The sequence below is a fragment of the Papaver somniferum genome, chromosome 7 (assembly GCF_003573695.1).
Source record: "Papaver somniferum cultivar HN1 chromosome 7, ASM357369v1, whole genome shotgun sequence".
NCBI classification, from domain to species: Eukaryota; Viridiplantae; Streptophyta; class Magnoliopsida; order Ranunculales; family Papaveraceae; genus Papaver; species Papaver somniferum.
The window spans coordinates 233,800,331-233,813,725 of record NC_039364.1 but is presented as its reverse complement, the minus strand read 5'-3'; the positions used below and the strand labels follow the sequence as shown (position 1 = coordinate 233,813,725).

General features: G+C 36.2%; 1 protein-coding gene and 1 long non-coding RNA gene across 2 annotated transcripts; one reads left to right on the top strand and one right to left on the bottom strand.

Annotated features, from left to right (window-relative positions):
* Window positions 1–4,034: 4,034 nt before the first annotated feature.
* On the bottom strand, window positions 4,035–5,482 carry LOC113299859. Its single transcript, XM_026548958.1, has 4 exons — window positions 5,367–5,482; window positions 4,886–5,004; window positions 4,695–4,787; window positions 4,035–4,530 (listed from the first exon to the last, which is right to left on the bottom strand). The coding sequence occupies exons 2-4, from the start codon at window positions 4,985–4,987 to the stop codon at window positions 4,285–4,287; spliced, it is 441 nt and encodes a 146-aa protein (XP_026404743.1). The 5' UTR covers window positions 4,988–5,004; window positions 5,367–5,482; the 3' UTR covers window positions 4,035–4,284.
* A 1,417-nt stretch (window positions 5,483–6,899) lies between these two features.
* LOC113293498 lies at window positions 6,900–11,896 on the top strand. The gene is made up of 9 exons (XR_003332331.1): window positions 6,900–7,060; window positions 7,187–7,307; window positions 7,705–7,750; window positions 7,838–8,075; window positions 8,544–8,604; window positions 8,712–8,850; window positions 10,549–10,681; window positions 11,091–11,154; window positions 11,297–11,896. It is a non-coding gene; the product is annotated as an uncharacterized LOC113293498 (long non-coding RNA).
* Window positions 11,897–13,395: the final 1,499 nt, after the last annotated feature.

The window sequence follows — 13,395 nt, the reverse complement described above, 5'->3', positions numbered from 1 at the left end:
AAATGTGTATAATCCAAGTCTATATATATATATAGCATACGACTTCTTGTCTCAAAGAGTAAGAGATAGAGTAGATAGACTTTTGAGTGACAGATAAGTTCAAGTCTTCACATACTTTTTTGTCGAGAAGTTCCACCGGTTCCTTGAGTAGTTCTTCTTCTTGTATGATGAATCTCCATGAAGTCCTTGAGCTCAACTACACTTTCTATACTAGTCCGAGACTTAGCTATAACAGACTAGAAATCAAGACTTATAGTTTTGATCACTAACATTGACAAACATGCTTGAGATATCAACGCATGTGAGGTCGACCGAGCAATGCTCTAACATGTTTTACTTGTATACCGATAATATCGGTTTTGTGAATAAATTTTTCATCAAACATGAATCTAGTCTTACAGAAAAGTACAATGTCAATTGGAGAAGGTAAAAATCCCTAATATAGGATATACGATGGAAACCAAATTTCAATTGCAATGCAGAGAAATATATAATATAAATATGAAGGATAACAAAAAAAGATTTACTTGAATAATGGGACAAAAATCACAACGTTGGCTAAGAGCTTCTCCAATGGCATGTGTGTGGAGATAATATCAAAATCCACCTAGAATACACATCCATTTTTTTCTAAACTCATTCTCCAACCCTGATGTCTTAAACCAATGTATAGATGACTTTGGGTAGACATTGTCAAGGTGAATGTCTAGTTTTAGACATTCCCCTTGAGATTGTCTACCATCGTAGTCAACTTTTACTTAATTGAATTGACTTTAAGAGCTTCTCCACTGATCATTGTGTGTGCTTCCTATGTGGCAATACGTATAAGACATCTCCGATATGTTTTTTCTTAAAATTAGGGAGAAAAAAAATCCATCTCCAATAGTAATGCATGTAACATCTTCATTAATTAGGATAAATTTTATTTTCCATAATTAAGATTTTACTAAATCTAAAAATGGTTCGTTAATATATCAAAGACAATTCAATTAATTAAAAGCTGACTAGGATGGTAGACAATGTCAAGGGGAATGTCTAAAACTTGACATTCTCCTTGACATTTTCTACCAAAGTCATCTATACATTGGTTTAAGATATCATGGTTGGAGAATGATTTTAGAGAAAATAGATGTGTATCCTAGGTGGATTTTAACATTTATCTCCACACACATGCCATTGGAGAAACTCTAATATATTAACTAACTATTTTTAGCTCTAATAAAATCTTAATTATGGAAAATAAAAATTATACTAATTAAAAGAATATGTTACATGCAATACTATTGGAGATTAATTTTTTTCACTCCCTAATTTTTAATGAAAAATAGATTGAGGATGTCTTATTTGTGTTTCCACATAGGAAGCACACACAATGACCATTGGAGAAGCTCTAACAAACCACCTGTATTTTGGAAATTTGAGATATGTGTATGATTCTTATTATTTTCGGGACGACTGAAGGGAGTCCCTTCTATACTGTCACTATGGGGGGCTAAAAATGCATTGCTTGCAACGTTTTTTTTTTCCATTTTTTTCTTCAGTTTTAATCCATTCAATTGAATGAGTATTGGTCGTTTTTTCTCGACTTGAGTCAACAATCGAAGAGTTATCTTCCCCGACTACGGTTAGGAGCGATGAAAACGAATACAAGTCGACCTAATTGACGGCTAATAGTCATGAAAATGGTCAAAAATCCGTCACCTAAACTTTTAATTTTAATCTTGATCGTTGATTACAAAGAAAATTCAGCCATCATATCTAAAACTGTTACATAAATGTTACAAAATATGATACATAATTGTTACAATATAAGTGTTACACTAGTATAACGCTTATAAATGTTATAAAATCACTATTACAGACATTGTTGCAAAAGCTGTTACAAATTGCATCACAAAAAACAAGCCCCTACTTTGGTCGTCCTAACACTGCTGAAGCAGTCATCTAGTTTACAATGATTTTATATTATTTGAAATTCTATATTAAATGATGTATCACCTGTAAAAACAGATATTATCATTTGTATAGGTGTATAGGACCCGACCGATACGATACCGATACGCGATATTAACTACCTTGCTCTCTCCTAAAAAAGTTAAAACGAAAAACTTGAGGATTCTCTTTCTCAAACCGGATCCTTTGGAGCAGATATAAGCAAGAACATATCATTACTTTATCAAACTCCATCTAATTTCTCTCTACTTAGTTATAGACTTTATTAGGGTTTGTTTTTACCTCTGATTTTATTTTTAAGTTTTTTTAAAGTTTTCCTCTTCCTGTTTCAAATCTAATTGATTTCGGAGTAGATTTTTCACCTCGATTGTTATGATGAAGTTTGTTAATGATCATGTTCATGTTCGTCTTAATAGAACACAAACTCTAACAACAACAACATCATCAAAGTCTCCAGAAGCATCAATAACGACATCATCAAAGACACTAGAAGCATCAACATCATCCAAGTTTCTTAAAGATACAACAACATCAATGCCACCAGCAAATAGCTACAAGACGCTGATTCCGACGAAAATACCGACCGATTCCAACCGATTCAGGCATGACAAATTTGATCTGATTAAATCCTGTAACATGTGTTAGTGTAGTGTTGATGTAAGAAATCACGAGAAATGGTCGGGTCCTTTGTGGATCCTGGCATCTCTACATTTTGCAGATTTGTTAATCGTTTTGGATATATTAGCTAACCAAAACAGACCATTTAACCTTAATCAATACTCCATCTCCGAAGCAGGTGCCTCCAGTAGGTTCCGAAGTGCCTCCAACTGGTTCCCAAGTGCCTCCATCTGCTGCAGAAGTGCCTCCAGCTTCCCAAACAGAGTCAGTATGGAGTTTGGTAGGTCAGTTTCAAAAAAAGGATCATGGGGCAGAGAGTAAAGGACATTAAGCTTTGTGCAAGTACAATAAATGAAGCAACACAGCACGGATCGAACTTATCAAATCAATGTCAAAGGATTGTTTTATATGGTGCAGTGATTGATTTTGCCAGCAAACACCTTCTGTCCTTGTGGGGCTACTTGACAAATGCCCCAAAGGAAGTTTCCCTGAAAGATCTTCTGGCTGAGATCAAAGAAGCAAGAATTCAGTTGAAGAATTTAGAAAGTGAGATGATGGGAGTGAAAGAAAGTCTAGCCAAGATCGAACAGCAAACGAAGGCATCAGCAAACAAAGTATCAGCAGACGAGGTAACAAAGCAGGCTCCTTCACGAAAGGCACCAATTATGGGGTTTATTCGCAGTCTTGGCCAAGCTTCCAGACCTGATTATATGTGCTTCAAATGTAAGTTGCTGCTTATCTTATTTGTGCTTTGTTTGGTTGTTATTTTGTAAAGGAAAGGGGATTAACGGAACCCAAACTTACGAGCTTACAATCTTGAGACCAGATTCTACCCAACCAAGCTTGAGACCAGCTTCTACCCCTTGATGCGTAATAGAATGGTTATCCTACATTTTGCAATTTAGATATTTATCTCTTTCTAGAAGTAGTCATGTTTAAATTGCTGAAGAAGATGACATATATGGTTACTCTTATGATATTTATCTCTTCCTATTATCTTGGTTGAAGTTTTGTTTTGGCACGTGTTTTCCTTTGGGCATTGAGTGTCATCTAGCTTAGGCCAGCAAGCAGCAGTTCACCTCTCGAATGCTGTCTGACTTGCCAGTCCAGATATTTCATCCAAAGCAGGTCGTGAGTTTTAATTTCTGTGAACTACTAGTACTACCTTTGTTTTAGTTAAGTTGTTTCCTTGAAAACTGTCCAAACTGAAACAGTAAAAGGATCTCTTTTCCTGAAACAGAGGGATTAACCTGACTCCTGAAGGCTATATGTGTACTTCTGAAGGCTTGATACCCATTTGACTAATTCATATAATGTACCTCTTTCTTTATTGCAGAACTTGAAGACCAACTGTTATCTGGGAGGGGCCAACTGGAGGAAGTGGAAATTCTGTTTGGAAGGGCCTAGTGAATTACCACATGAGAGTACTTTTTTTGTTTTTTTTTAGGATTATAATTTTCAGCTTTTTTTTTATGTGGTTTAGGATTATAATTTTTATTGCTCAAGTGGAAATGTCAGAACAGTGGCCAATAAACTTGACAATCTTTCTACCAAGAAGTAATCAGACTTCCCTAGAGCACGTCATATGGGCAACTCGTACTCACATTGCAGGCAACAAAAGACTCACTGCAAGGACAAGAAAGTACCTAAGAGGGTAACAAAGATGCAAATGACACTCTATATTCTTTTCCAGGACATTCATTTTTACTTTCTTTATTGCATTTCGGTACGACGAGCTGTCAACTGGGATTCTTTATCTTTGATGGCGTTACGACGAGCTGTCAACTGGGTTTGTTTATCTTTGATGGCGTTACGACGAGCTGTCAACTGGGTTTGTTTATCTTTGATGACATTTCTAGTTTTCAAGATTTCTTGGGACTGCAGAACTACGTTATAACCAACACTGAGAATGAACAATGCCCATACGACTCGATCCTGGGGAAATGCCCTTTTTAGGGCCTGCAAAAGAAACATGCATTGCAATTTAATGTGATATCTATAATAATACTAGTAGCATTGCACATGGGTAAATTAGCTGCTCAATCCTCTAATAGGCAGACATAGATTCACGGAGTATAAAGAGCAAAAGGAAATAAAGGTGCGGATAGAAGGAAGGGGCGTACAAAGTAAGCATTGCATTCATCCCTGAGTTGGTTTGTTTCTGCAGTAGCCTGCTTAATGCGTTCATAAAGACCTCGCCATTTTTCATCCGTAATCTGATAGATCATTAAACACATACAAGTAAGAAGGCCTGTTTCGATTAGATGTTAAAAGATGAATAAATGCAAATCCAATAATGAAATAACATTGTTACATGTTTGCTGGTCTCAGTTCCTCCTCCAGTATTGGTAATGCCTCTGGTGCTGGTGGAGAACCACCTCTGGGATAGCATTTTTGTGACACTTTTTAGTGCCATCTGATCTTTCTACTTCCCTAACAACAAGTAATGACAGCAATCAACATTAATAGAAGATCACCAGCCATAAATTACAAGCAACTATTAAGATGTTCTAGAAAATCCCCAACTTTTAAAGAACAAAGGAAAAATCGAAAAAGCCCTAATTTTTAAAAACAAATAGGAAAATTGAAAATTTTCAAACAAAGACCTAATTCACCAAACAAATAAGAAAAGCTGAAACCAACCCACCCCTGAGAAATTAAAATGACCATCGACTATGATGAAATCAAACTGCTTCAAAAATAAATAATGATGAAATCGAATCGTAAAATCCGAACAAAAGAAACAAACCCTAATCAAATCAATACTATTCATAAGTCAGGATCGATCTTCTTACTGGTCTGGCTGCCTGCCTGCCTGCCTTCAAATGAGGATGAGATGTGCGACGATGGTGGGAGAGAGGGAGGAGAGTTTCTGCTCACTGATTTTGTTTGGTAACTTTGGTTGTTCCGAGAAAAACCATGTCTTCGTTCTTTTGGTCTTTATATTTACCCTAAAAATCTGGGATGTACATCGGGCCGGGCAGGCCATCCTAAGCCCGATTGTAGCACAGGCGGGCCATATGGGCTTGTAGTTCTTACTATCCATTAAGTTTGACAGGTCAGGTCGGATCGGGTAGTAGCAAAAAAATAGTGTCCATGGCCTGTCCATATCCGTGAAACAAAACAGGTCAGGCCAGGTCGAGCCTAAGAGATAGTTCACAAAATAAAAAAAGAATATAGTTTTGTGTTTTTTTTAGCTTGATGAATGATTGATACATTTCTAACTCGTTCAAATGATAGTTCAAGCAATTCATATTCATTACTGTGAAGTATAAGTTAAAATTTGATTCAACCACGATAATTTGTCCAAACTTGAAATTTAATTCATAATGAAATCCATCACACTGCTAGAAAACTTTATTTTATGTTATCAGACAGTTAGGCCGGATAAATAAACAGGATACCAGACCGGCAAACAGATTGGGCTCCAATTTTTGAACAAATATCCGGAACCACCCACTTATAATTACCGGGTAGGTCGGATAGGCCAATGACAGGCTATCGAGCGTCCACGGGCTTCTTAAGACCTGGGCGGTACACCGGAGGCCGCAGGATTTCAGGCATTTTATACACCCCTACTAAAAATTAATTTATCTGATTCGGGACTGACTCGTACCAACTCAGACTTGCCTTTTTTTTTTCTTCCAAATCAGCTTCGGATTCTCTCTTTCCACTTGTATGTTTTTCGTAATTTTATTTTATTTTTATTTGAAGGCTATTATTGGGGCGTCACACTCTAATAGAGGGGCTTCATTTGGATTCTTAGTGTCCAAAAAATTGTTATTGGATATCCTAACACATATACAAAATGTCTAGATTACCCTTTAACTAAAATAAAAACTTAAAAATCGTAGAAGTGATTTTACGTTCAGGTTTGGATTAGTTCCAACCGTAGAATTTTATTCGCATTTAGTTTCACGTTCAGGTTTGGATTAGTTCCAATCGTAGAATTTCATTTTACGTCCAGGTTTCTTTTAATTTCAACCGTAGAATCCGATTTTACGTCCAGCTTTCTTTTAAGTCCAACCGTAGAAGTGATTTTACGTCCAGGTTTCAATTATTTCCAACCGTAAAAGTGATTTTACATCCAGGTTTGGATTAATTCCAACCGTAGAATTTTATTTGCATATAATTTTACGTCTAGGTTTGAATTAGTTCCAATAATAGAAGCTCATTTTACGTCCAGGTTCTTTTTAACTAAATAAAGATTGTTTAGACATTACACAATTATTTTAGATAAAAAGTTTTTGATATTATTTATGGATGACCCGTTTTTATCATATTAGGGGACGCCCCTCTAATGCAATGTGACGCCCCAATAGCCTTCTTTTATTTTGTGACAGGGGAGACGGAGCGAGCGATGGTTTCTTCTTCCTCTCTAACCCTAAGAACGGAAATTATTACTTGCTTCGGAAGAAAAACAAATCATATCTTCTCCGTGAAGATTAGAGATTCGAAGAACAAGGATATGAAGAGAGATGAAATCGTGGTTAGTGAACACGAATTCTAGGGTTTGCTCTTCAATTTTTAGCTTTTCTCCTGTTCTTAATTCTTCCATTGAATCTCACTATGTTTTACTTTGGCATGCTATGCTTGCAAATTTGATTCGAAAAAGGGTTTTAAAGTAATGGATGTAGCAGCACCATGTCAGCTTGGGTTTTGCTCGGTCTCCTTCTCCGGGTTCCTGAAGCTTGGATTGTTTCGAAAAATTGGAGCAGATTGTGAAGGCAAAAATGGTAAGTCTAATTTTAATTTTAATTTTTTTTGTTAATTTTGTTATGAACTGGCAAGCTGAATCCATTAAGTTGAAAATTAACCTTCTCTGATAGTCTTGAAAATTGAATAAAAAGGAATAAAACTTGAGCTTACATTCTCAAGTGTTTGTTTTGGTTTTTGATAAATTTAAATTAGTACCAAAATGGTGGGCAATGGTCAATAATGATGGCACTGTTGATTATTATAAGGGCAATGGTCACATTTGTTCACTAACAGCACTACATGTAATTTCAAGAATCATTCAAGTGTACTGCTTAGATTTATTTGTATTATATGATGTATGTTTGCTACCTCCTTGCCTATACACCATGCTATATCAAGTGGTACTCAAATTTTCGCATTATTTTTTATATACAGAGGGGTGTTCGGCAAAGGAATGCGTGAAGGGAACAAAGGAATGAAGGTGTTGTTAAGTACCTTCTATTTTTGTTTCTACACACCTTAAGTAATATTTCGTGTTGGAACCAATAAGCTGTATGAATAAATGTAGTTGGTTGGAAAAAGGAGCGAATCTCGCTGAAATGGCGGCAATCAGTCTATCGGTATCACCAGGCTTAACCATCTCAACAGAGGCATGCAAAGATTACCATTCATGGTCAGTGACTACTGAAAAGAATAAACTAACAGAAGCTGGCGAAACTTGCAAAAGGTGAAAGAGGAGATGGGAGAACTATTTAAAGAGAGAAGCTCTCATGCATATGGTTTTTTACTAACAAAGTTCCATGTAGGTTAGTGTGTGAAAGAACTTCTTTTATCTACCTACGATTTTTTGATATAAATGATCCTGCTCAGTTTTTTTTTTTATAGATGTGGTTTGTTTCCAAATTTATAACAATTAGGTTTTAACATTATTTTGTTTCGAATTTATGGTTGGGTTCTGTTGTTATAGTTCAGTTGGCGGTTGGTATTTTCCATTTATACCAAGGTTAGATGTATCCTTAGATTCCAGTTACGTTTGTTATATCTGGGCTTCTATACTTTGCATCGAAGTTGGGTTTTATCCTTTTTAAACTACGTGATCACTCTCCAGGTTTTGTTGACCTCATCTGAGGCCTGTTAGGTTGGCTACTCTATTGTACTTCCAAATTCTCCATAAGTCTGTAACTGTAATGGATGAACAGAGTCTGGAGTTTTGTTAGTAAGACCCTTAGCTAAGTTTTGGTATCTGAGCTATGTTTTGATTCCATTGTAAACAGGCCAGACAAACATTTCTGCCACTAAATATTTCTCAGAAGACTGTCCATATTTCTACTTCAGGTTTGTGATCATTCCATTCTATGTATAAGCACTTGCATGTGTAGACATTGTTGATTAAGCGTTGGCGTATAACGATCTTACTCTCATCTTTGTTCTCTAATGCGTAGGAAAAACATTGGCAAAGATGGACTAAAGGCTCGAAAGGCTCGACAAAAGGTGATCAAGGCAAGGATTCTAAAGACCTGGAGTCTGGCAACCGTATACCAATGAAGTATATGGCATGGAATGCACTTGATGGATGAAAAGGTAAGAAAAATGTCCTCCCTAACTTAGGATTTGTTGGGTTATAGTCGATATTTTATTACTGTGCTGAAAATTAATCTATTACATGTCATAGAAAACTCTTTCCATATTCCTAGCTTGTATAGAATGTTGTCTGTAGTAAACCGTACACACGTGATTGACCCCCGGACATATTTCGTCTAAGACCTGAGCGTGGCCACTGTAATAATGTGAGCTCAATAGTAAGTTGGTTTGGTAGTTTCTCCAGTTTTGGTTTAGTTGAGTTGTCTGCTAATCTGCAAGTCTCCAGTTTCCTAGAATAGGGAAAAGAAATAGGTAGAGTCGAATTTTCTTGAATTTCATAGCATGTATGGCTTCTTCAAACTTAGCCGACAACAATGCATTTTTACAATGGTAAGCTTAGAGTTTTTTATTTTATTTGGTCTCCATAAACTCTTTAACACATATTGTGTAATTGTTGAGCTTCTATTTTGTTTCCCACTTAAGTGGTGATGCTCAAAAGTAACTTTGAGCTCACAACAGAGAAATATTGTTAGTATTACCTTAGGGGATGTTTTGGGTGCTCAAATAATACATGGTTTAGGTAGTTCATTGATGTGGATGTCTACCGTGAACAGTGACCATGCAATTAAGTAAACAATACATCTATGTATATTTTCTTTGATTTATTTAAAAAAAACAAATATAATTGTATTTGCTGTCGCTCAAATGGCAGAGCGCATGGTTTTCACTGATGTAGTTGTGGGTTCGACTCCCACATATGGCATGGTTTACTTGAGTAAGCGAAAACCTTTTATGCTTTAGATAACAATACATAGTGCGGACACTGGTGAAAATGTAGAAAACCTTTCATTTCTTTACATTTTTGTTTTCTATCAAACTCAACAAATACCATTAATGTTTTCGCAGCACTTTGTTCTGAAGGTGAACATGTTGAAAGTTGATTGTCCTTGCGTTACACCTGAAGTTGCGCTTACATGCTTTAGATACCAGTATATTTAGACAACATTAATCGCTACAGTACTCTGAGATGATTCATTTTTACCCATATCCCATGTTGTACAACAATTGTGGTAATGAGACCATGTATGTCGAGGAGATGTGATAACGGGGATTCTGTTACTTCGATTTTTGTGCTTCACTTTCCTATATTTTGTTTTGGCATTGCACAAAATATGGTATCTGTAAAAGGTGTGATGAAAGTTGGCGTTAAATGGAAAATGTTGGATTTGATGAATTCTAATGGGTTCTTTGTGGAGGATGGAGGGGTTTGGGGTTATAACTTTGGTTGTTCTAAAAGACAGAGTTATAACTCTCTTCCCTCGAGTTTGCCTTATGTATTGCATTGTTACACAATCAGTGTAAAATATGAAATGCTGCATTGTAGACGTTGAAACATGCACCAAGTTGTATATTAGGCTTTCTATTTACCTAAGTTTAGTGCTTGGCACCTTGCTGAAACTAAAACATTAATATTGTACCTTAAATAACTAACGAGCCGTGGAATGAACCAATACAGTAAGGCACGACATGAACTAAATTGCCGTGAACATCACAGAGTTACATTGCAATGTGGATAGTGAAATCTACCGTTGAACAGTAATCTAAAAAAATGGGACTTACAATACATTAGTTGCATTAGTTACTGCTATGCCTTCTTTATACTGATTTTCGTTCTTTCTGTCCATTAACCATTTGCAGGTTGTTAAATGGTTTCGCGTAACCCATTAGCTTAATTTGTGGGTTTGCCTGAATAATCTCATAGCTCAAACATGTGACGTGTTACCAAGTATGATATTGTTGAAGTCATCAGAGTCCAATGTTTCAATAACAGGTATGGAGAAGCTGAACTAAATAGTAAATACACATCTAACTACACACGTAAATATTTTAGTCTTCATAGAGATATTTCATGTGCAAGATTCAATAGAAAGCAATGCTCAATTTGCTCTTTTCTGTATGTATTTAAGACTTGCTGCTTATGTTTTCACAATATATCCAAGCGTTCTATGCATGTATCTGAATCACTTGGGTCAATGAAGGAATAATATTAATAGAGGAGAGTGGTTTCACAGTTGTGATTTTATCATGATGCTCTGTGTAGAGGAGTTAAATTGGATTATCCTTCAGAAGAATCATTGCTGGATTGGATTAATACTCACTTTGTAGCATCTATATTTTGTATGATTTATTATAAAAGCTTATTTGTGGGTTTCATGATTTTATCTATCTCTTTTTTTCAGTCTAAGGAGTTCCTCGCAAACTCTAAAAGTTGTATACAAAAGCAGATGCTGCTCCTCAGCTTAGGTTTGTTCCGTCTCTTTTCATGATTGGTTACTTTCAGCATTTTAGGCTAAAATACAGAACAATCCTCAGCAATTGTTCTGTATTAAATGAATGTATGAGAAGTTTTTAGGCTCCTGACTTTCTGTCCCTTTTGGTATGTCAGCTTGATATGACTATAACAGCGCATCTCCCTTTTGACTTAATAAATCATTCGAAGAACCCAATGGGAGTACTTTGAGAGGCTGACATTGCAGCTAAGAAATGCATCTGGAGTTTATGGAGAATCTCGTCACAAATATAAACAGAACTACAAGCCAGGTAAATACCATTGAAGAAGCTTCAAGTTAAGAAGAGGATGGCATCAGATTTGGGGCTTAGCAGAATATATGAGTCAGGCAAGAAGATGTAGGCACGTTAACAAACATGGTTAAAAGGTTTTCAAGCTCATGATGGAATGGCCTCTGATAGTCGTCAACAAAACCTTTTACTCTTTGGAAGAACCAAATCAAGATTCCCAGACTCCGACAAGGACTATCAGACGGATCAAGACATTGACGCTAGCAATAGACCAAGCGTCCATGAAACTACACGTACATGGGCCTATTCTAGATTTGGTCACTAGACAAATAATACAGTATCAGGCGGCTCAAACGCCACCTTTCAGATTTCCTTTTTCATATGATATATATTTCCAGAAAAATCATACTAATAAATAGTATTCTTAAATATCTAAAGATTAAGAAATGTATAGTTATGTTTTACTTATTAGGTAGCTTGAATCAGTTGTTTTGTCCTGTGAAATTCATATTTGGCGCCTAATGGTTAGGCCCATTGTTTAAAGTAACTAAAATTTGTGATTTGGAGCCATTTGATCACTCTAAGGCGTTTTAATCTAGGGGATCAAGTCTCTTTGCGCCTAATAATTGACCGCAAAAATGATTTCTTATGTGCCAAACCATATGGCGCACATTCAAGTTCACACTCGAACCCTTAAACCACTCCTCCAATGATTATGCAAGGGGTCATGCAACAGTGTTGATGTTGAAAGTTGAACCTTGAATCCACGTCCAGATATTATTGAGATCGAAAATGATTTGTATCCTGGGAGAAAATCCAAGTGTTCAGAGTCATTAATCCGACCGTCCATTCCCCTTACTGGATTTTCCCGGTGAAAAGAATCAAAGTTAAATGAAGAAATGGGCGTCAAAGGTGTCACTGCAAGCTTCCCAATTTACTATCTCTCAATGTTTAAGATGCCGGTTTCTGTGGTAAAAGAAATTAAAATGATCATACGAATTTTATGTGGGGTTCGTCTGATGTGAAGAAGAAGAAGAGGAGTTGGGTGTCCTGATCGAGATCAGCTCTTCTCAAGTCAAGAGGAGGCACCGGAATCAAAAAACTAAAACTAGATAATAAGGCTCTTCACTGTTCATGAGAAATTTGTAGTACTCAAAACTCTCTTTTTCCTAATTCTTACTCAAAAATTACAAGTCATAGCCTTTGGGCAGGCATCCTTAAATCCAAAAATTATGTCATTGAAAATACTAAACTAATAATGCACGGTGGGATGAGTATACACTTCTGGACAGATAAATGGATTGGAGATATTAGTTTAAAAGAGAGGTATCCTGCTATTTGTAGAATCTCTAGAACCAAGAAAGCTACTGTCAGAGACATGATTTCAATTGAAGGAGTTTGGAATTTTAATTTTAGGAGAAGATTAAATGAGAATGAAATTGGGGATGTTGCTGACTTACTTGTGCCACTAGAAAATTTCTCTAATTCTAGAATCTACTGTGGATGATGCTAAACAGTGGAACTTTGGCTCCAACTTCTCTGTATTTAGATGGATTTCTTATGTTTCTCTACAAGTAAGTATGGAACCCAAGAATCCTACAGAACGTATCTTTTTTGGTATGGACTTTGTGTCATAAAGGGGCTCCAATATTCTAGACTACTTATTCAGAGCAGGGAAAATTAACTCAAGCCGATGCTTATTCTGTGCAACTGAAGAAGAATCAAATAGTCATATGTGGCATTATTTTTTGGATAACTTCGGCGTGAGATGGGTATTTGCATAAAACATTAAGGCTAGTATTTGGAAGTGGTCTAATAGGAAGAGTGGTCGTATTGTGAAGAAGATTTGAGGATTCCTTCCTTTCGCAATTTGGTGGAACATTTGGAAGGAACGCAATTGCCGATTAGTCAGCTGATAATATCAGTTAAGTGTACTTTATTTCGATGATCTTTACACAGAAAGCT

Excerpts from the sequence above, each read along its gene's own strand:
- LOC113299859 (XM_026548958.1), bottom strand. The coding sequence starts at position 4,987 with ATGGCACTAAAAAGTGTCACAAAAATGCTATCCCAGAGGTGGTTCTCC. Across the intron at positions 4,788-4,885 it reads GAACTGAGACCAGCAAACAT|ATTACGGATGAAAAATGGCG; the intron begins GTAACAATGTTA and ends ATGATCTATCAG. Across the intron at positions 4,531-4,694 it reads ATGAATGCAATGCTTACTTT|GCCCTAAAAAGGGCATTTCC; the intron begins GTACGCCCCTTC and ends TTTCTTTTGCAG.